This window comes from Chionomys nivalis, chromosome 18 (genome assembly GCF_950005125.1).
Source record: "Chionomys nivalis chromosome 18, mChiNiv1.1, whole genome shotgun sequence".
Classification (NCBI taxonomy): Eukaryota; Metazoa; Chordata; class Mammalia; order Rodentia; family Cricetidae; genus Chionomys; species Chionomys nivalis.
In genome coordinates, this window is record NC_080103.1 from 7,397,816 (window position 1) to 7,418,320 (window position 20,505).

General features: G+C 46.1%; 1 protein-coding gene across 1 annotated transcript; it reads right to left on the minus strand.

Annotated features, from left to right (window-relative positions):
• Nucleotides 1-152: 152 nt before the first annotated feature.
• Nucleotides 153-4,282, minus strand: LOC130889905 (loricrin-like). The gene is made up of 2 exons (XM_057793837.1): nt 3,777-4,282; nt 153-369 (listed from the first exon to the last, which is right to left on the minus strand). The coding sequence occupies exons 1-2, from the start codon at nt 4,280-4,282 to the stop codon at nt 153-155; spliced, it is 723 nt and encodes a 240-aa protein (XP_057649820.1).
• Between the last annotated feature and the right edge of the window lie 16,223 nt (nt 4,283-20,505).

Here is a 20,505-nt window from a genome sequence, read left to right on the forward strand (position 1 = left end):
CAGGGCTGAGAACAGGGTGAGGTTTCTGAGCATCGAAGTGCAGTTAGCTTCAGGGGGACCAATCTCCGAGACTGATCCTGCCTGTTACTACTATGGAGGACAGGATGGGAGCAGCAGAGGGGCCACTGTAGGATGCGCAGCTCTGTGGACTCTCAGCAGCCACCGCAGCAGCCTGAGCTCTGGTTGTTGCAGGAGCGTTGGGACCTTTGGCTTCCTCCGCAGCAGCAGCCGCTAGAGCGCTGTCGGCGGCGCCTCCTGGGAAAGCAGCAGCAGCCCGTGGAACTGGAGCCGCAGCAGCCGGAATCACCGCCGCAGCCACAGCTGCCACAGCCACCGCCTCCGCAGCAGCCGCGGCTACAACACGAGGAGGAGGAGGGCGCGGGGGCGGGCGTCGGGGCGGAGCAGGGGGCTGAGCCCTGGGAAGACCCTTTGGAAAAACCTTTGGCGCCCTGCTGAGACATCACTGCGTTTGTCAAGGCGAATCTGAAAAAGAGACAACCTTTCAAAAAGCCCGCCTTTTCTTTCCAATAGTGGAAGTCAGAATTTTTTGACACTTGACTTGAAGTCTGGTTTGGGGCAAGAGGGTTGAGAGAAAGAAAAGAAAAGAAGGGAAGCGAAGAAACAAACCCCAAACAGGTGCTTCAGGTGGGTGGCAGAGGCACAAACCCGGAAACAATATACAAAGGATCAATGCAGTTTCCCTAACTGGTATAAGGACCATCCAAGGTTTCCATGGTAGGAAAGAAAGAGGATATGGCTACAATGTATCTTCTCTTACTCTTGCCCTTTCCCCACTGTACTTGGTGCACACAGCCTTTCAAGTGGTAATCTCCATTAATGTATGACCATCGCATCTGTCAGAAAACACCCAGCGACCACCTGCCTTCCCACCCCCTCCTCTGTATAGAGACTCTGAAGATACAAAAGCATGCCTTCCACATTCTTTCTTGCCTGTTCCCCTTATTAAAAAAAAGGCTAGTCATGGCAGAGAACCAGAATAACATAACCAGGGAGCCTAAAACCTGGGCTCTAGTCACAACTCCTTGACAGGCTGGAACACCTGTCAAAATTCAGCTCTACGCCAGACCTTTGCATCTTCATAAGCAACTGGAAAGGCTGGTCCACTAGAAGCTGTCTTTCCACAGCTACATTCCAGATGTGCCCTACCTCCTCCCTTCTGTCTTCCACTCTTCCCAGCTTACTCCCCCAGACCCTGCTTGGATACTTACTCGACCTTGGCTCCACGGGAAGACTCACTCAGTTCTCCAACTGGAACTTGTCACCTGTTAGGCAGAAGACTGAACAGTGCATGGCCAGAGAACCTTTTATAAGATTCCGACAAGTTCAGGTTCCTGGGAGGGGCCCATTTCTCAACAGACGTGCTCAGCTGACGCTTACATCCCAGAGGCATTCATCACTCAGGTAGCACTGTAGGTGGTGCACGTGGATATCCAAGTCACTCCACAGAGGTGCCAGGATTGCTGTGGTGTGTTTACTTTCCAAACAGGACACTGTTCATAGCTGGGAGGGCTGTGTGCATGCTCAGAGAAGGCCTGAGGCGCTACTGAAGAGAGGTCTGGGGTCCTCTCTGCTCTCTTAAATGCCGTATGCTGGTGCGCACATACATGTATATGCGCACACACGCACCATGTTGTGGGGGTAAGAGAACGCAGCCACCATTCCACTTTCCCACACACCATTCATGTGCAGCCGGCTCCTTATCATGTATTGTCTTATTTGCATCTCTATGGCACTTGATTCTTGTCTTGTGTGGCAGGCTGCAGGCTGTGTGATAACCCTGTGGGTTTGTCTAGATGCATCTAGGGAGAGTTGAATGAAGATGACGGTGGGGGATCGAACCCCATTGGTGGTTTATTCCTGTCACTATTGACAAGAAGAGAAACTCAGGCAAAGTTAAAGGACCACTAAGACCAAAAGAAATCACTGGTGAATCTCAGACAAAAATGGGTGAGGGATATGGGCCTATTGAAAGAAAAATAGCAAACTACTCATGGACCTCCTGTTTCTGATCGCATCTCCCTCAAGAATAGATTTTCCCTGGGACTACTGTCGCAGAGGGAAAAGACAAAACAAAGAAGAAAAAGAAAAGAAAAAAATAAAAGAGCCAAGAAGGAAGAGGAGGAGATTAAACAAACAGATGGTCCCGAAGTCCCCTCAGTAATTGTTGCTTTTGATTAGCTGATTTTTAAAACTGGAGGACACTTTGGAGGCTAGGTACTTTTGAACTGCCATTCAATCACCGCAACTACCTGGCCACAACAAGCATGAGTATGAGACACAAGAGAATCTAAGATGAATATTCAGGGGTTGAGAGTGAGAGACAGGCTCTGGGATGTATGTGCTGGGTGTGACATGAGGAAACAGACAAGGAAGGACAAGTCATAGACGATACCCGTTTCCTTTGCCCTGGCTTTAGAGCCTGATTAACAGGTTGCCTACTGTGTCTAGAGTACCTCTCTCCAAGGAGAGGTAAGACATTCCAAGAAATGAGATCAATGTTAGAAAAGGGAAGGAAGTCATGAGGTAATAAGGTAAATGGGTTCTCCTCTGGAAAACTAAGCAAAAGGTGACAAAAAAGCAGGGTGATAAGAATCGATATGAAGTAGCTGCTCACTGAACGGACCCCTTACTCCAACTTACATCAGTGTTAACTCTGATCAAAGGAGGTACTAGCTGCTTATCTTGTATAGGAAAGTTGACTTGTAATTATCTTTCCTGTCGCAAACATTTTTAGTATTTCCTGAAGAAACCATCCCAATCCCAGAGGAATATTACATCAACACCCAAGCTCAGTGATTGAAGTACCCTTGTCCTTTATACACACACATATACACACACACACTCACACACACACATATACCACCACCACCAGCAGCAGCAGCAGCAGCAGCTACACGGCCACCACCACCATGTAGGGACAATCTTTGACTGAGATGATGTCTTTGTTCTCTATTCAGACCCAAACCTAAAATTTTAGAGTTCAAGCAAAGTGGACTCCATCATTTCACACCTGTCTTCTCATCTTCTCCTCTGGAAATGCTTCTCCACTCAGATCTCCTACATGCCCACTACTAATCATCAGAAAGCAGTGCCTACTCACTAGAGCCCACAATGGGCACTTCAGGAAATCTTATTCTCCGCGATTAACAGGAAAACATTTCCAAACGGCTGGTTGCTCACTTTTGAAGGGCACCCTCTCAATTTTTTTTTCTGGGTATTGCCTGCTTCATCTCATCCTACTCCTAGTTCCCCTTTTGCAAACTGATAAGGGGCACGGATCTCAGACATGATTCTTATTTTTATGTTTGAAGTTTCCAAGTCTAGAATCCTAAGTGAACGCTGTTTTCCAGGGCTCTTAAGTGGATTCCCTACCACAATATGCACTTTAGATAAAGGCAGGGAATATTGCTCGATGTGGAGGGTGGGACGGGAGGGCTAAACAAAACAGTACTGGGAGGCCACGACATCAGGAATCAAAAGCTTTATTGTTACCAGAAAAGTGCTTCAGAGCTGAGTTTTAACATCTCATCCCCAGAGTGTTGTGTCTGAGACAAAAAACAAAGCCAATGAGACTCAGAGGTGAGACCGGGAGACCTCAAAACCTCACGGTAGTTGAGCGTCGTGGGAATGAAGAAAAGAAACAGAATTATAGAAGTGTTTCTGCAGGAAAGCGGGAGAAGAGGAGACACTCTGGCTGGCCGGTCTTCCTTCGTCAGCACTGCTCTCTGTGGTCTTCTTCCCCGGGTCAGCAACAACCTCCAGACTTCTGGCTGCTGCTACCGCTGCTGCCGCCGCCGCCACCACTGCTGCCACAGCAGCTGCTGCTGCCGCCACTGCTGCCACCGCTGCTGCCACAGCTGCTGCCGCCACCGCTGCTGCCACCACCACTACTACCACAGCTACTGCTACAGCAGCTACTGCCACCGCCGCCACCGCTGCTGCCACAGCAGCTTTTGCCACCGCTGCTGCCACCGCTGCTGCCACCACTGCTGCCACAGCTGCTGCCACAGCTACTGCCACAGCAGCTGCTGCCACCACTGCTACAGCAGCTGCTGCCACCGCTGCTACAGCATCCAGAGCTGTGACGTCGGCGACGGAGAGAAAATCGGGGCTTGTGGTGGCTGGAACAGCAGCTGCCACCCCCAGAGCTGCAGCAGCCCCCTGAGCTGGAGCCACAGCAGGAAGGAGCAGGGGGACACTTGGGCGTCTTGCACTTAGGAGGAGGAGGTGGGCACTGTTGCTGGCTCTGCTGGCAGGACATTTTGAAAGGAACTGGATAAAACTGAAAGATAATTAAAGAATTTTAAGATCGGCAAGCCCAATAATATTGCTTTGAAGACTAAATGATGAATTACAGTATTTTACCTCTTTGGTGATTAGATATTTTAAAACCCAACCTCCCAAGTTTACTTCTAAAATAAAAAGTACAAATAATCCCAATAGGCAGTTCATCTTTTCAAATGAATTCATTGTAAGGTCAAGAAGGTACTGATCATAACCTTCCATTAGCTTCCATTTCCACATGGACCCTTCCCTCCAAACCCTTCTTTCCCCTTGTTCATTTTTAAGATTGCCCTCAGCCCCACCCAGAGCCCCTTTCTGCCCAGAAACCCAGCACCAGAGTCTCTCTGGTCTGAGAGATGTTCTACCTGGCTCAGGCACTGGAACAGAATGGTCAGGAAGCCGTGGACTGAGGTGCTACGAGAAGCTTCTGCCTTTTATATAGCTCTACTCTGAACTGAGGTACCCATGTGTGGGATACTGATAGCATCTTTCATGAGGGGTATGGATGACTACCTCGCCTTACAACCCAAGGACCCAATTCCTCCCTCTCTAAGCATCTGAGGTATTAACTCTCAGAAAGAGCCTCTGAGAATTACAACCTTGTAGTATGGTGATGGGACATTGCACATTGTGTACAGCACCTGTCCATCAATCTTACAAGCAGCTCTGCTATGCTCCCTATTACCTGAGCAGAGCCAGTCCAATTCTAGGCCGCAGAGGGTAATGATAAGACATGTTTGTTCTTTAGAATCGGAGATGGAGGGTGACATTCCCCAAAAGGGGATTAAATGGTGCTTTTCGAATAAGGACAGGAATCCAAAATAAAAACCCTGGCTGGAACCAATACGCTGGCACGATTCTTTTCATTCTTAGATGGTGCCATGACCTTGACCAAGAATGCTGGATATTCTGGTGATGCTCTTTCAGGCAGGTCTGGTGCAGATGAGTGGGTGGTTGGGATTCTCTTCTTGTCTGAGTTTGACATACCAAAAAAGTCCACGAGCATTTGTACTGACAGATCCCTTCAAGTGGGCAGAAGCTGTTGAAGGCCCTGTTTTCGTGAATAAAGAATACACCCAGTCTGACCAGAGGTAGAGGGACCAAATGTCTACACAGGGTGAAGCAAGAGGACAAAGCTCAGCTGAAGTTGCCACAAGTGGCCCTTCAGCTGTGGTTACCCAATAAGAAAAGCAGAGAAATATTTTTTCCACAAATGGTCTTACATAGAGAAGGCTGACAAAGGAAACTGGGGGGGGGGGGTGCAAGGATCTTTTGAGTACCTCTGATGGAATGCAAAATTATTTTCCCTATAAATGCTCCATGACTAGGTTAAATCCCCAGGAAAATCGCCACTGACTGAACTGGGAGAACGGTCAGTGTTGAGTCGTAAAGAAAGGTGTGGGTGGGGGTGGAACTGAAGACCGAGAGAGCAACCGTATCGGGGGTCCATGCCAGGGTGGATGGGCTGTAGTGGGAAACCCCGTGGCTCAGTTATAACACACATTCCAGGACCAGCTTCCAGCTTTGGCTTCTCTCTCTATCAAGCAACTTGCTTAATTGTCTCTGTAAAACCAGGCTAATAACAGTTCCTAGCCCACTAAGTAAGGCAACCTGGGTGAAGGTCTCAGAGCAGCGCTAGACTTGTGAGTATAAAGTATAACTTTACAAAAGAATCTGCATCAATGAGCTGATGTACCAGATGACATTCATCACACAATGTATGATTTTATGTATCAGTTTAAAAAATAAAAATCTATGAAAAACTATGAAATTTCAGAAGTAAAAATAATCAAATCACTCACTATCGATACCATTACTTCTGTAAGTAAGTATATTCTCAATATCAACTTAGTGATCTACCTCTTTCTGAAACCAAAACTATATGAGGAAAGAATGTTTATCTCAAAGGACCATTTTAATAGTCATTAAACTCTTGGAATAATGCCTGGCACATAGCACAACTCTGATGTCACATGTGTTCTGATGGCAAAGGTTAAGAGCGCTTATTTGTAGGTAGAGGAGGAGATTATACAGGCCACACTCATGAAAATAAAGCCCCTGTAATTCCATCCCCAAATATTTCACTCTCTCCTTCCTTTAATTTTGACTACGTGTCATTTTTAGTGATCTATTTTTTGCGTTGATTTTTCATACCTGTTATCATTCTGTTTATGTAAGGCATTTTCCTATTAATTTTTGACTAACATGTTACTGGGAACATTCCCCCATGTACTCCATTTGAAGTGTGATGGCCGGAAGATCATTTCACAGACAGCACAGGGTCTGCCCACATGGTAGGAGTCATGATGTGTAAGACAGGCTCGATATTTGAGTCTCAGTTCCTTGCTTACCAGCAAAGAGACCTTGAACAAGTTATTTTAGCTCTCTTCCTCACTGGCCTCATTTGTGAAATGGGAAATAAATAGCATTGATCTCCCAGGGTCATTTGCAGAGTAAGTGACTGACATTCATAAACCTCTTAGGATAGTACCTAGCATATATAAGAAGTTCTTGAGAAATATTAAGGAATTAAAATTGACACCATTCTACTTTTGAGGTTTATAGCACAGGGGACAGGTTGGGTTTAAAGACTATGCGGTAGGGAAATAGACTGCTTTAGTTCCTACGTCTCAGCAGGAATCACCCCTGTCTGATAAATATAATAGGAATGAAGAACACAGCTCAAATTTCTAGAAAAAGAAACTCAATAGAAGCTAAAGAAATTCTATGTTTAATACATAAGGATGGCAATGTTTGAAAGGAGCAGGGCCCATATGCTTACAACTATGTGGATGTCTGTCTGTCCAGCTGACCTCGCAGGAAAGCTCTTTGAGTTTGGAAATCTTTGAGAGATCTAACTTGGTGTTTTGTAGGCAATAGCAGCTCAATTTCTATTGTCTTCACCAGATTGAATTTGCCATTCAGAAGAGAGGTCAGACGCCTCCAGCAAAACTAGACCAAGATTTCTTTTAACAACTTCCATACAATGCATGGAATGGCAGACTATCTGGATAGAATGTTGACTGCCATTCATAGACAGTGATTCTCGACCCTAGAGGTTACAACATTCTCCAAGAACCCGCTGGGTGGCTCTAGTGTAAATCAGGTCCTAGAATTATTAGCTTAGATCAAGAGAAAACTGAGACTGGGAGATGGGAAGATGCCTCCGCTGACTCACACACACAAGGTTAGAGATGGAGCTGAACTTCGAACCCATCTACCAGCTGTGCCACCATCACAGCACTCTGCCTCTTAGATTTAGTTCTCCTCATGCCTTTTCATCCCTCTAAATGTGTGGGCTCTGTAGCTGCCGTTTGAAAACACTTGGGGAGGGAGAATATCTCTATAGAGCATTTCCTTCGAATCACTATTCCTGAAGCAATGCAGTGTGCTATACACAGCATTTACACTGTACTCGTGTTTGAGACAGCCTAGATGTGATCGCAAGCAGATTAAAGAACGTGCATAGGTTAACACATTCAGGTTTCCTTGTATGTAAAAGACTTGAAAATGGTGGGGGCAACGCGAGGTCCACAGGAAATCCTAGAACCAGTCCCTGGGGATGCCTGGAGTCTGCTTACTAAACATAGCTATCAAAGCTGGAGTGAAAATAGTCACAACTATGGTGACTCACGGCCTGAACCGCATGTCTTGAAAAGTCAACGTTACCTCTCCTTCCTTCAACGACTAAGAATGAAGTCTCTGTCTGCAAAGGATTGTCAGGCATTGCCAGGGAGGGGCCATCTGGCAGGCTCCGAGGTGCCTTCCCAGGGCAGCACCACTGTAATGACTCCCCTGTAGCCCAGAGCCTTGCCCACACCTGACTTATCGCTGCATCAAACTCACAAGACATTAATGACATCAACGACATTCAAATGTGGACCTGACAAGTGCGTCTTCTTCCTGGAGGGAAACTCCTGGAAGAAGCGGAAGTGGAAGTGTAACCTGGACATCTGAGCAGGAGGTCGCAAAAGGACCCCAAATTTTTTCATGGCAAACAAAACTAGACAGTCCTAGACACCATATGAACACTTCCCTTCTTGAACAGATATGGAGGGTGGTCCTTGAAAACCTGTCCTCTGGCTTCCCTTTCTTTATGTTCCTGCCTGGAAACTTATTCTAGGGAGCAGTGACTGGGCACAACGTTATTGTCACCCTCCACACGCTGATCCAGGCTCTGACATTGTAAAAGTGACCTTGTTTGTCTTTATGCTCAATACCCATGATTGCCTTGGTGTCGTCTCTGGAAGTCAGCGATGCCCACCCACCCCGTTCCTCAAACCTACAAACCCTACAGCAAAAGGGACTTGACATGTTTGAAGAAGTTAAGGGCCTTGAGATGGGAAGACCTTCTTGGATTACAAAGATGGGCCTGATGGGCCCCATGAGGGTCCCTCTAAGAAGCAAGCAAGAGAGTCAGAGTTAGAGAGAGACGATAGGACAAGGGAAACAGGTGCTGGAATGAGACATATTGAAAATGCTGGAAGGGTCCATCAGCCAAAGAATGTGGACCACCTCCATGAGCTGGAAAACACAGAGAGCTTCCCTCTTGCCGCAGCTAATGGAATATTTGGGTAGAAAGGCCTCTAGAGGTTTCTATGATGAGGCTACAAACCTCATTTCCTTCCTTCTTGTGTACTACTGTCTCCAATAAATGAATGTTAGAAACACATTCAAAAGTCGTGACACCGAAGACTGACTCACAACTGCTCAGAGACCCAGGTGCATGCGTGAGTGCTTCCTGAGGAAGCCCCACCTCCAGGCCCTAAGCCCGTCTGGCTCTGCCTCCCATGTCTGCCTGGTCCTCGCTCTCTGGGATGCTCATAGTCAGCTGTGGTTTATCTTCTCCATGAGGAACGTTCCCGCAGCTGGAGCCTGAGGCAGAAATGCCCCGGGATTCTCTGGAATGAACAACTGGAGAGAGGAGGATCCCTCCTCTTGGAGAATAAATAAATGCATGAGGCAGGCACCGGAAAGAATAAATACAGCCAGCAAGGTTCCGGGGAGCTCATGTGCGGGCATCTTGTTTTCCCAGCTGGGCATGAAGTGGCATACTCAGGTGCAGTGGGGAGGGGCAGGCTGCACAGTGCCAAGTGCACCAAGGCAGCTGCAAAGGCTCCACGGTCCAGCAGGTGACACTTCCTCTGGGGAGCTCAACTGACTCTCACAGCTGCACAGAGCTGAGTCCCCGGTTGCCCTCACTAGAGGAATAGCAGGGATTTTAACAAATACATAGTTATCTTAAATCATACTGAGAACCTGCAGGAAGCCAGGCCTGCGGTAGGCAGTGAGGGTCAGAATGGTACCCTCTACTGTTGCCCACTGTCCTAAGAGTCAGCATCCCAGTGTAGAGTTCCCACTGAACTGTAATCAGAGCAGACTGATGGAAAGGAAACAAAGCCCAGCTGAATTAGACAAGTGGCATGTACAGTGAGTTACAATGGTGTAAATAGTACACTGACTCTATTTGGTTTATACTTTAAATATGTCTATAATATATAAATTCATTTACACTAAATGGAGCTATATCAAGATGCCAACAGCAATTATTTCAGAGAAGGGGATCACATGTATTTTATTTTATCTTATGTGCATTTTCTAATCTTTATTTATTTATTCAATTGATTTATTAATAATTTTCTTTACTTAGTGTTTAACATACAGATACTGAACCAATCAAAAAAGTTAGAGAAGTCCCCACCAGAGTAGCGTTTGGTATTCTACTCAATTTTTGTTTTGAGTATCTGTTAGCACTAGATAACAATAATTATCACTGGAAAACAAGGATGGAGTTGTTACCCACAGCCATGTTTCTGTCTATCTGACCTCTAGTGTGTTATCCTGTGGTTGAGTACTAGAATATGGAACTAAAATGCAGCACATACCCTAGAAACACCTGCTGAGGACAACTATTCTGAAAGCAGGGGCTCTGGAGGGTAGGGTGGGAGGATCAAGAAGAGCAGGGTCGGTGCCAGAGTCTGATGATAATGTAACCTGGCCTTGGACTCCAACTAGGGACTGAAGGTTCTGGGCCCAACTCTTTGTCTATCAGATCATGACCACATGGTACCAGGGACTTGCTATTGACTGACTTCAAGTGCTGGCTCTGGTAGTGGGAAAAGTTAGCTCTCCACCTCAACCCATGCAAAGACACCATCTTCCCTGACTATCTCAATGATCAATTGATGATGTTCCCATCCCAGAAGATATGTAATTTGACTTTGTACAGCTGAAGCCTATCTCCAGAGCACATGGCAGACTTTGTAAAGGGAAGGAAGAGAAAGAGGGGAGAAAGAAAGAAAATTGGGGAAGAGGAAAGCTAAAAAACAACAGCTGGGACATGAGTGACAAGTGGCTTCCCCACTGTGCACCATTCTACTTCAGGTAGTGAAGAGTCTACTGACTTTAAAAGGTGAGCCTAAGTGACTCTTGCTTGGCACAAAGAAAAACACCCATAGATTCCAGCACCAGGACGTACAATTGCAGTTGGAGCTGCTCTTTCCTCACCTCTTTTCCTTCAATGTTGGCTGCTACACGCCCACCATGCACACTCCAGCTCAAGGCTGAACCTGTCCTACCATGCCAGGACTTCCTGGACCTGATCAGCCATGCTTCTGCCTCTGGAGCACAAGCAGAGTGTGGCTGAGTCATGTTTCAAGCATCTGGACAATTTTGCAGATGCCTGAAGACTCTGGGCTAATGATGAAATGGTCGAGAATTTCCTGGTGTCTTTGTGCAAATTCTTTCCATCAAAATCCAGTATAACTACTGAGAACTGTCTCTTTCTTAGGTTTGCAGACTATGCCATCCAAGGGACTCAGGCTTGGACCTTCCTTCCTTCCTTTATTCTCCTTCACTCTTCCTCTAACACACACACATACCCGCACGCACGCACACACACACAAACACACACACAAACACTTCCCTGATCAACCATAAATCTTCTTCATCCTTTTAATGTCTTACTAAAACATCCCCTTGCTGCCATGTGATGATCTTCCCTCTCCTCCCAGCTCCTTATCCTTTATCCTACCCTCTGATGATACCAACCACTCCACTGATTCTCAGCTGGGTTGAGCAGACAAGTTGTTAAATACTGCAAGGTTCCCACTTCATGTCATGCCCTCGGACTCCCTTAATTCTGATATGGTCAATAAGGTAGACAGTCAAAAGGATAGCTATAAAAAAGACATGCTGTGGTTGGAGCCAACTGCCTACTGCAGTCATTGCATACGATATGACCAGTGCCTCCTGCAAACTGCCTCAGCTCTCTCAGTAAATGGTCCCAAGACTCAAGGTTAGGAGCCATCTTAGCTTCTCCTTGCTCCTCATCCCCACATCTGATGATACAGAGGGATTTTTCCTCCATCCCTACTCCCTCTTTTCTCCAGATTCTTTCCATCTTTCTAAAAAATGAGGATCCTGAGCATACTTGAAACTTTTAAAGGCTTCCATGCTATCTCCAAAGGAAAATAAAATTCAAATTCCTTCAAATAGTACCCAGGTTCTTAATGACTTAACATCTTCTAAGAATCCCCTACCCTTACAGTATCTGTACTATGTAGGTGTTATGGCTTGTTCAAATTCTTTCCCAACCCTAAATGTGTCCAGATGCACCCACACCTCAGGGATAACCTTGCCTTCTTAATGTGTTCTTCAGGCTCCTGCCAAGGACTGTCTAGAAAACCTGCCCAGGCAGACCCCAGCACTACTGCTACACAGAGTGTGCCAAAGAGGAACAATGCCTATTATGTTCTGTGAGCCTGTCCTGTTGAATTTAGATCCTCACAGGCTTAGGATGGCAGGCTTGCTACTTCCACATGGCTCTGCATGCTGTTAAAACCCGGGGAGATCTTCTGAAGATCTGACCTCGGCTCTGCTAAGGACAGCTGCCTCAAGTTATTCATCACAGTACCCGCAAGCCCAAACACGGCTCATGACATTCAGCAGATAGTTCTCGGATGAAGAAAGAAGCAGGGGAAGAATGAGAGCTTGTCGTCATTGTCACAGAGGGAGGAGGCCCACATGGGGCCAGTGTGGCTGTGGTACAGCAGGTTCTGACCTTGACTCAGCCTGATTCAGTTGGAAATTGTGATTGAAGTCACTTCTCCTCAGCATGTTGCCTTGGTCACCCAGGGATGCCGGGGAAACACCAGGAGTTGAATTCCTCCTGGGTAAATTAGGTGACATCAGTCCAGCTTGAGCTATTATTAGACTTCCCAGGTCACCTGGAGTCCATCAAGTATCTCAGTCATCTCTCCTTATCGAGAGATTGGCTCAAGAAGTCAGGACAGGTGGTCCAGCCACAGCAGGTCCTTCCCACTGCCACACTTAACTGCCTACCTCACTGATCACATCAGGATGGAGGGAATTTAGGGTGTGATGTGACATGGAACCTTAAAGTGTCTAACCGAGTATCCTGTCTATCCATTTGAGGGCCAGGGAGATTTTGGAAAGTCTTATGGGAAAATTAAAACCTGAATGATGAATCTGCTTGGTGAATCTGCTCCCTCCCCCACATACTTCAGACAGGTGCCTAAGGTGGGCAGGAAGTGGGTCTCTAATTTGGTGGCTGGGTTACTACTCTTCTTAGGAGGTTACTGTGTGGAATCCCTGTGGATGAACTTTCTGAACCTCTGTCATTTCCTAAGATGCACTGGAACACCCCAGTGACCCACAGTCTTCTGATAAAGATGGAGCTTGGATCCTGGACCAAACTTCAGGCACCAAAAAGGGCTGGTAGGTATAGATTTATGGTGCAATAGTAAATCCCAGAAGATAGTTGGAACATGGTATATACTCACTAAATATCTTCATTAAGGAGGAAGTGGAACAGAATGAAAGAAAGGCGAAAGGAAGCTAAGTCAGGTACTGTACGTGAACTAGCTGCCATCAAACCGGCCGAGGGAGCAATGCGAGCCTATCTGAACACTACACAACCCATGCACGGGGCATAAGTCAGCTTCTCAGACAACTGCTCTCCTACCAGCTCCAAGACTCTTAGACACAAGTGTCATTTACTTGAGCATAAAGTCTTTCTGTCATTCTGTAGGTACCCTTTGTGGCACATAACCCGTGCCTAAAACCTTTTATTATTGTGTCTTCCCGCTCTCTCCCTTTCTGAAATTTTCCATGAACATCTTTCCCAACAGTCTTCTCTTGGGCCACAGAAGTGTTCCAAAGCACTTAGTGCCTTAGTTGCCAAGGTGGCATTTCTCATTGGGAACCAGGATGTTGGAAAGTGAATCCATCTTATCAGGAGAGTAAGATATGAGGATGAGACTCACTCATCTTTAAAGTTGAACAACTTTAGCAGAGTAAACACAGTAAAATAAAATTAAATAAGAAGAAAGAAATGTGCCCTTGAGTCTCAGTTCTATCCTGTCAACACTATAGCCTTGAACTTCTTGCATTCCCTCTTTGAGCCCCAATTTTATCAACAACATGAATGTTTATCATATGCTATCTAATCAAATGAGATCACATATAGCATTGTACTTGGTGAGCCATAAAGTATTATGAAAATATAAGCTAGTAATAATAATGACAGAAACACAATCAACTAAAGATGATGTGATAATCAACTTGTGAACGGCGTTGTTCCTCACATACCCCAAAGTTTTGTGTGACGTCACTGACCCTAGAGGGCAGAGAGTAGCAGATCTGCTAATAGAAGACACTGAGAGGTGAGAGCTAAGAACTGGTGACATTTCTGGGTATCACTGGTGCCTACCTAGAAGACAGCACTAAGGAAAAACACTCCTGGCCCAAAGATAGCAGAATACATCTGATGGTTATTCTTTGTGGCCTAGACTTGACCCCCACAAGACTCTTCTGATGGCTGGAGAAAGAGGACTTCAGTCTCTCTAGCTGGTTCTGCAGGCTCTTGGGAACCAGAATGTCAGGTGAGAGAGGAACTGGACTTGAGAAGTCCCTCTGCCTCCCAAGACCAGTGTATCCTCATGTGGACAAGGAGGAAGCTGGATGAGATGACTTCGGCAGGTCTGCCCCACCAGAGTGGACCTAGTGGACTGTCTCTAAGGTCTCCCTCACATCCCCTGCTTGGGAACCCATGGTGCATGTAATTGTAGCAACAGAACATCAGCAACACCTACCAAGTCAAGTTGCACACAAAGCCACCTGGAGCTGCTGTTGGCAGGCTCATCGAGAACAAAAGAAGAACCAACAGAGAGCCAGGCATTGTGTGAATCTAAAAGACACAAAGGGGAAGAACATACAGCCGCTGTCCTAAGTACAGATCCTAGGTGAAGGCGGGCCTTGAGCATCCAGATACCTAAGCACACATGAAACAATGTGCCAGGTGCTGTTGGCTCTCCCAGAATACCTCAATAGTGGGGATAACAGAAGATGCTCTGTTCTCCTTTCAGAGTCTCATGCTGCTCTGCCAGGAGACAGTTGCCTTCCCACTTGTCTACAGCCCAGCTACAGCCTGTCTACACCCCCAGCTACAGCCTGACTACACCCCCAGCTACAGTCTGTCTACACCCCCAACTACAGTCCGTCTACTTCCCCCACCCCTCAACTTTCTAAGCTAGGAGCTAGATTCTCAATGCTGGAATCAGTATCTGGTTACTTTGGGCAAATTATTTAGCTTCTAGAACCCTTGATTTCCTCATCCATAAAGTGATAGCAATTGTGGTGCTTCATTCTCTCACTAATAAAACAACAGCAAGAAACAAAACAAAACAAAAACCTTTTTATTGTTTCTCCTGAAAGCAGCAAGTGTGTGTGAGGCTTTGGGAATACACTTTGAGGGCACAGTAGCAAGTAGAGGTGTGTCTGCTGATCTTCATAACTGAAGATTAACTGGGACAAATACTGAGCAAGGACATAACACGCTCCCAAAGTCTGTGGAGCTAAGACTTGCAGGGAGACAGACCAGCCATGATCCCTCCTGGGGCATTATGTGCACTCGGCTGAAAGATGGGTGTGAAAGTTGCTCCTTAAGCCTCAAAGCTCTGTCAGAACAGCATTGGATCACCTAGCTTGTGTCTGTCATCTCTCCCACTCAAAACCTGAAGCCAGAGCACGAGAAAGACAAACAGGAAGACAAGCACTCACATAGACACCATCGTGCAGCAATCTTTCTCCACAGTGTCTCCCAAAGTAAATATTATTTTACCAGACCAGGACAGGCATGCTCGGAGCCTAACCACTAAGCCCCAGGTGACATTGCTCAGGGATCAGACACAAAGGTCAGCCAGGTGCCTCTCTATCACTGCCGAGTAAAAAAGGCAGCGACTCCCCTTGGTGTTTCCACTGCCACTCTGCTCCGCAGCTTTTGGTGATCTGGGAGAGAATAGACACTCCCAGCCAAAATGCTAAGAGAAAAGAGAGTTCCAGCCATGAAAGAGTGGCCAGTAAGGTGGGAAGTGGTCCTGTGCCCAAGAGCTCCGTCTCCACCTGCCCTGGTGGTTGTTGCTCTTCCTGAAGGAGAAAGGCCAACATGGTGGGAGACAAGCACAGTCATGCTCTGAGCCGAGTCCAGTTCAGTTGTGGTGGACCCTGAGCGGACAGATACAAAAAATGAGGTTCAGAGAGAAGCTGGACATCGGAGGCAACAAACTGAAGAGCTCCAGGGCTCTGTATCTGGGCCTGCTGGCATCATTCCAGTGTGGAGTAGTTCCATAATGTCAGATTTCCTGGGCTGATGTGTGTGCTTCTCATGTTCCAGGAGTCCCCCCAGCCTCTCTTTGCCCTGGAAGAATCTGCTGCTTCTCTGTAAACCATTTGAGACTTGCAGTTAAGTGCCGTATTTCCCAATAAAGCAAAGACCTTTGGGATTTGGGCTTCGGTACCAGAAGGGACCTAAACCTGCACACTGATACAGTGGCCCCTGAGACAGATGGAGGAGTCCTGTGTGGTGTATGGGGATACAGTGGCCCCCGAGACAGACGGAGGAGTCCTGTGTGGTGTACGGGGATATAGTGACCCCCGAGACAGATTGAGGGGTCCTGTGTGGTGTACGGGGATATAGTGACGCCCGAGACAGATGGAGGAGTCCTGTGTGGTGTACGGGGATACAGTGACCCCTGAGACAGATGGAGGAGTCCTGTGTGGTGTACGGGGGTCACAACCCCGAGACAGATTGAGGGGTCCTGTGTGGTGTACGGGGATACAGTGGCCCCTGAGACAGATGGAGGAGTCCTGTGTGGTGTACGGGGATACAGTGGCCCCCGAGACAGACAGAGGAGTCTTGTGTGGTGTACGGGGATACAGTGGCCCCTGAGACAGATGGAGGAGTCCTGTGTGGTGTACGGGGATACAGTGGCCCCCGAGACAGACAGAGGAGTCCTGTGTGGTGTACGAGGATACAGTGGCCCCGAGACAGATGGAGGAGTCCTGTATGGCAAGGCAGTGACCACCAAGGCAGATTGCTACTATTTTAGTAAACTGGAAGCCAGAGCCAAGGTAAAGAAACTAGTAGAAACTTACAAACATGGAACATGTGTTTTCTGAATTCTGGCCCCAATAAGCTACATCCTTCCTCATTGAGAAACAATTTTGTCCATAGAGCAAGGTGGAACACAAGCATGCTTTCCCAAGACTCAAGGAGCTGTGTGTGAATGTTGGTCTCCATCTAAGGCTAAAAAGTAAATTCATGCAAGATCACTTGTTTGAATGCTGAGTGTGTACACAGATACTAAGGACCCCATAGCCCTGGCCTCTCCCTAAAAGTATCATCCCTGACGGTAGGAGGGAAAAATTCACCTTTTGAAGTCAGACTAATTTAAACCTAGGTCTTGAAGGGAGTTATTTAATATGTCTGAGCCTCACTTTCTGTGTGCATATTGAAAACATACTGCCTAACTTTTGGGATTTGGTCTGAGAACGTGACACCAAACCTGAACTTATCAGCATGGTGTCCAACAGGCAAAGCATTCAGTCAGTGTTTTCCCTTCCCTTCTTTAGCCCCTTTTTATGATAACAATTCAGAGTTGTTCATTGGGCCCATTTAAAAAAAAAAAAAAACCTTCAGGAGTCAGGTAGACAACAGATACCAGAGGTGAAACCAGAGGAGAAGTCACAGAGAGACTATTTAAAATAATCTCCTGTTGCTTTAGGACTCAGACACCTGCCCAGTCATTTCTTTATCATAACCAAGAGTGGGTGACTTTGGGTCCTGGGCTTGTGCTGAAAGCCCTCGTTCCCACATCTTAAATTCTTGTTTTTGAAACGAGAAGTCAGTAATCCAGTAACTATTTATTAAACTGATAATGTCTTCCAAACTTCAAGCCTGAAGAAGAAGGGCCAAAAGAACAAGTTTGAGCATGAACAAGCTGCCACCTTTGCTGCGTAGGGACAGACAACCTAAATGTGGGAACAAAGACACACACACACACGCACACACACACACACACAGAGAGAGAGAGAGAGAGAGAGAGAGAGAGAGAGAGAGAGCGCTGTGGAAAAGCACAGATTTGAAAACCAGTGGGTGTGATTGGAGTCCCAGCTCAGCCTTGGGTGAGACATTTAATATCTCTAGAGTTAGGTGCCTATAAAAAGGCATGATGAGTCAGTTAACATGATAGTTGGTAGGTAGGAAAATGACTGATAGATAGATGGATGGATGGATGGATGGATGGATGGATAGATAAATAGATAGATAAGTAGACAGATAATAGACAGATTAGATAGGATATAAAGTATTTTTATAGGGATAAGCTTCACTGCACCTTTGTGTGTAAATGTGTATATAATTACATAAAATGTAATAAAATAAACATTCTATGAAATATATTAAGAAAATGCTTTAAATAGTACCTGGTACAAGCCATCACCATATAAATACTCATTGTTTTCAAGATGCTACATAGAAGGCAGTCTGAGGGCGGGAGAGATGACTCATAGGTTAAGAGCACTTACTTGACTGCTTTCGCAAAGAAGCCAAGTTCGGTTTCCAGCACTCACATGGTGACTCACATTCATCTGTAACTCCAGTTCCAGGGGATCCAATGCCTCTTCTGACCTCTGGGGCTCCTCCACGTATGTATATACATGTGGGCATACATATATACACATAAAATAATTATTTCTTTAAAAAAGAAGGCAGTCTGAAGTTTTCATGGAGGAAAAAGCATGGCGAATTCTGATTCCTTGGAATTGGTAAGGTTACATCAGATCTTGAAAGAGGAAGAGCTTTGCATGGGCCGGCAACAGCTTCTTGCGCAATTCTGCTACTAGAACCTCACTCCAACCTATAATCTAAGATGTAATGCCAATTTTGGATTTATATTGTTGACTCTGTCTCCACCTAGTGCCCTATGCATGAAAAGCAAATGAAGTGCTCAGTGGTTACCATCCTGATTAGAGACTTTGCAGGCAGTTCCTAGAGACTTGGATAAGTGTGAGACACACAGGGAGAAACAGTATAAAGGAGCAGAGTGTGGAGAAGGGTTGGGCAGAGATCTCTGGAACAGTGAGCGAGTTTACTTACAAAGACTACTACAAACTAAGCCCCACCAAACAAGTAACAAATAACATAGATTGTGAGATGTTTCCTCATAATTCTGTAGTCTAGAAGTCCAGAATGAGGAGGTCAGTAGCACAGGTGCCTTCCTGGTATTCTGTCCTTGGCCTGTAGATGTTCATCTTCCCCTGTATCTTTACAGGTCTTCCATTCGTGTCTGCATCCCAAACATCTTTAGAGCACACCAATCATAGCGGGTGGCAGCCCACCCTAATAACTTCATTTTGAACTCAATCACGTTTAGCAATCCTGTTCTTGGACCCAGGCACATTCTGCAGCACTGGAGTTAACATGTCAACATGAAGATTTTAGGAAGTCACAATTCCTCCTACAACAATAGATGAGAGAGAGAGAGAGAGAGAGAGAGAGAGAGAGAGAGAGAGAGTTCACTTGGGGAAATAAAACTAATCCTTATCCTTACAGAGACCATGTAGAGGACAGAGATGTAGATGGGCACACGCAGGCTAACATCCTCCAACCACACCAGCCCATGAAGGGTTCAGGGTGAATAGAAATTATACCAAGATCTCAAGGGAGCAGTAAGTGAGGTGAGGTACCTTCCAGAGGATGGCTTTGAAACTTCTGCATTTGGAGGAACACAAAGTTCGTCACGTCACATCTCCTTTCCACGGTACAGAAGTTGTTGGTTGTATGACTACCTTTATAGCAGTGGTCCTCAGCCTGTGGGTTGTGATCACCATAGGGGTCAAATGAGCCTTTCATGGTGGTTACATATGAGATACCATGCACATTGAATATTTACATTACAATGCATAACAGTAGCAAAATTACACTTATAAAGTAGCAACAAAAATAACTTTATGGTTGGAGATTACCAAAACATGAGGCACTCTAGTGAAGGGTTGTAGCATCAGGAAGACTGAGAACCACTGCTCTGCAGCTTCCTCCTAGCCTTAAAAAGCAGCAACTGATTTCTACACTAAAAACTAGGAATGAAGAAGGAATGGAACAGAGTTGCATGGCACTAAATTTCCTCTCCAGAACATCAGCATCACTTGTCCTGACTGGCGGTTCTTCAGGACCCCCATTTGCAAGGCTGTCTGTAGCTAACTTGATTTAGAATTCATCCAATGGGAAAAGTCTTCTTGCCAAGGAAGCAGAGAGAATCATTAACAACATGTTAGGCAGTAGATTAACTCCAGGCTGTAATATAGTGGAAAACAGCTGGAGCAGACAGATGACTAATGGGAAGGCTTAAAGTAAGAAGCTAGCTCAGTGAAGCCCTGAGAAGGCGCTAAGCTGTCAAGTCTGCTTATTTTGAAGCTCTTTGCAAACAGACAAAGATATTATCCTCAGCTACATTATAAGTTTATGGCCAGCCTAGGCTACATAAGATCCTGCCTAAACAAACAGCAAACACCAACAATTTATACGTGCAATGACTTCTCTGTGGCTCTGATATATAGTGGTATATTATTTGTGTTTTGATAAATAAAGTTTGCCTGAAGACCAGAGGGCAAAGAAGCCACACTAGTCAGCCATACAGACCAGGGAACGGTGGGGGCACACCTTTAATCCCAGGGCCAGGCAGATAGAGGCAAATGGATCTCTGTGAGTTCAAAGCTACCCTGGGCTATACAAGATTGACCCAGAAACAGATCCAGGTAGTGCTGGTTCACATCTTTAATCCCAGTGTTTGGGAGTCACACACTTTTAAGTTCAGCACTAGGGAGGTGGAGACAGGAGTG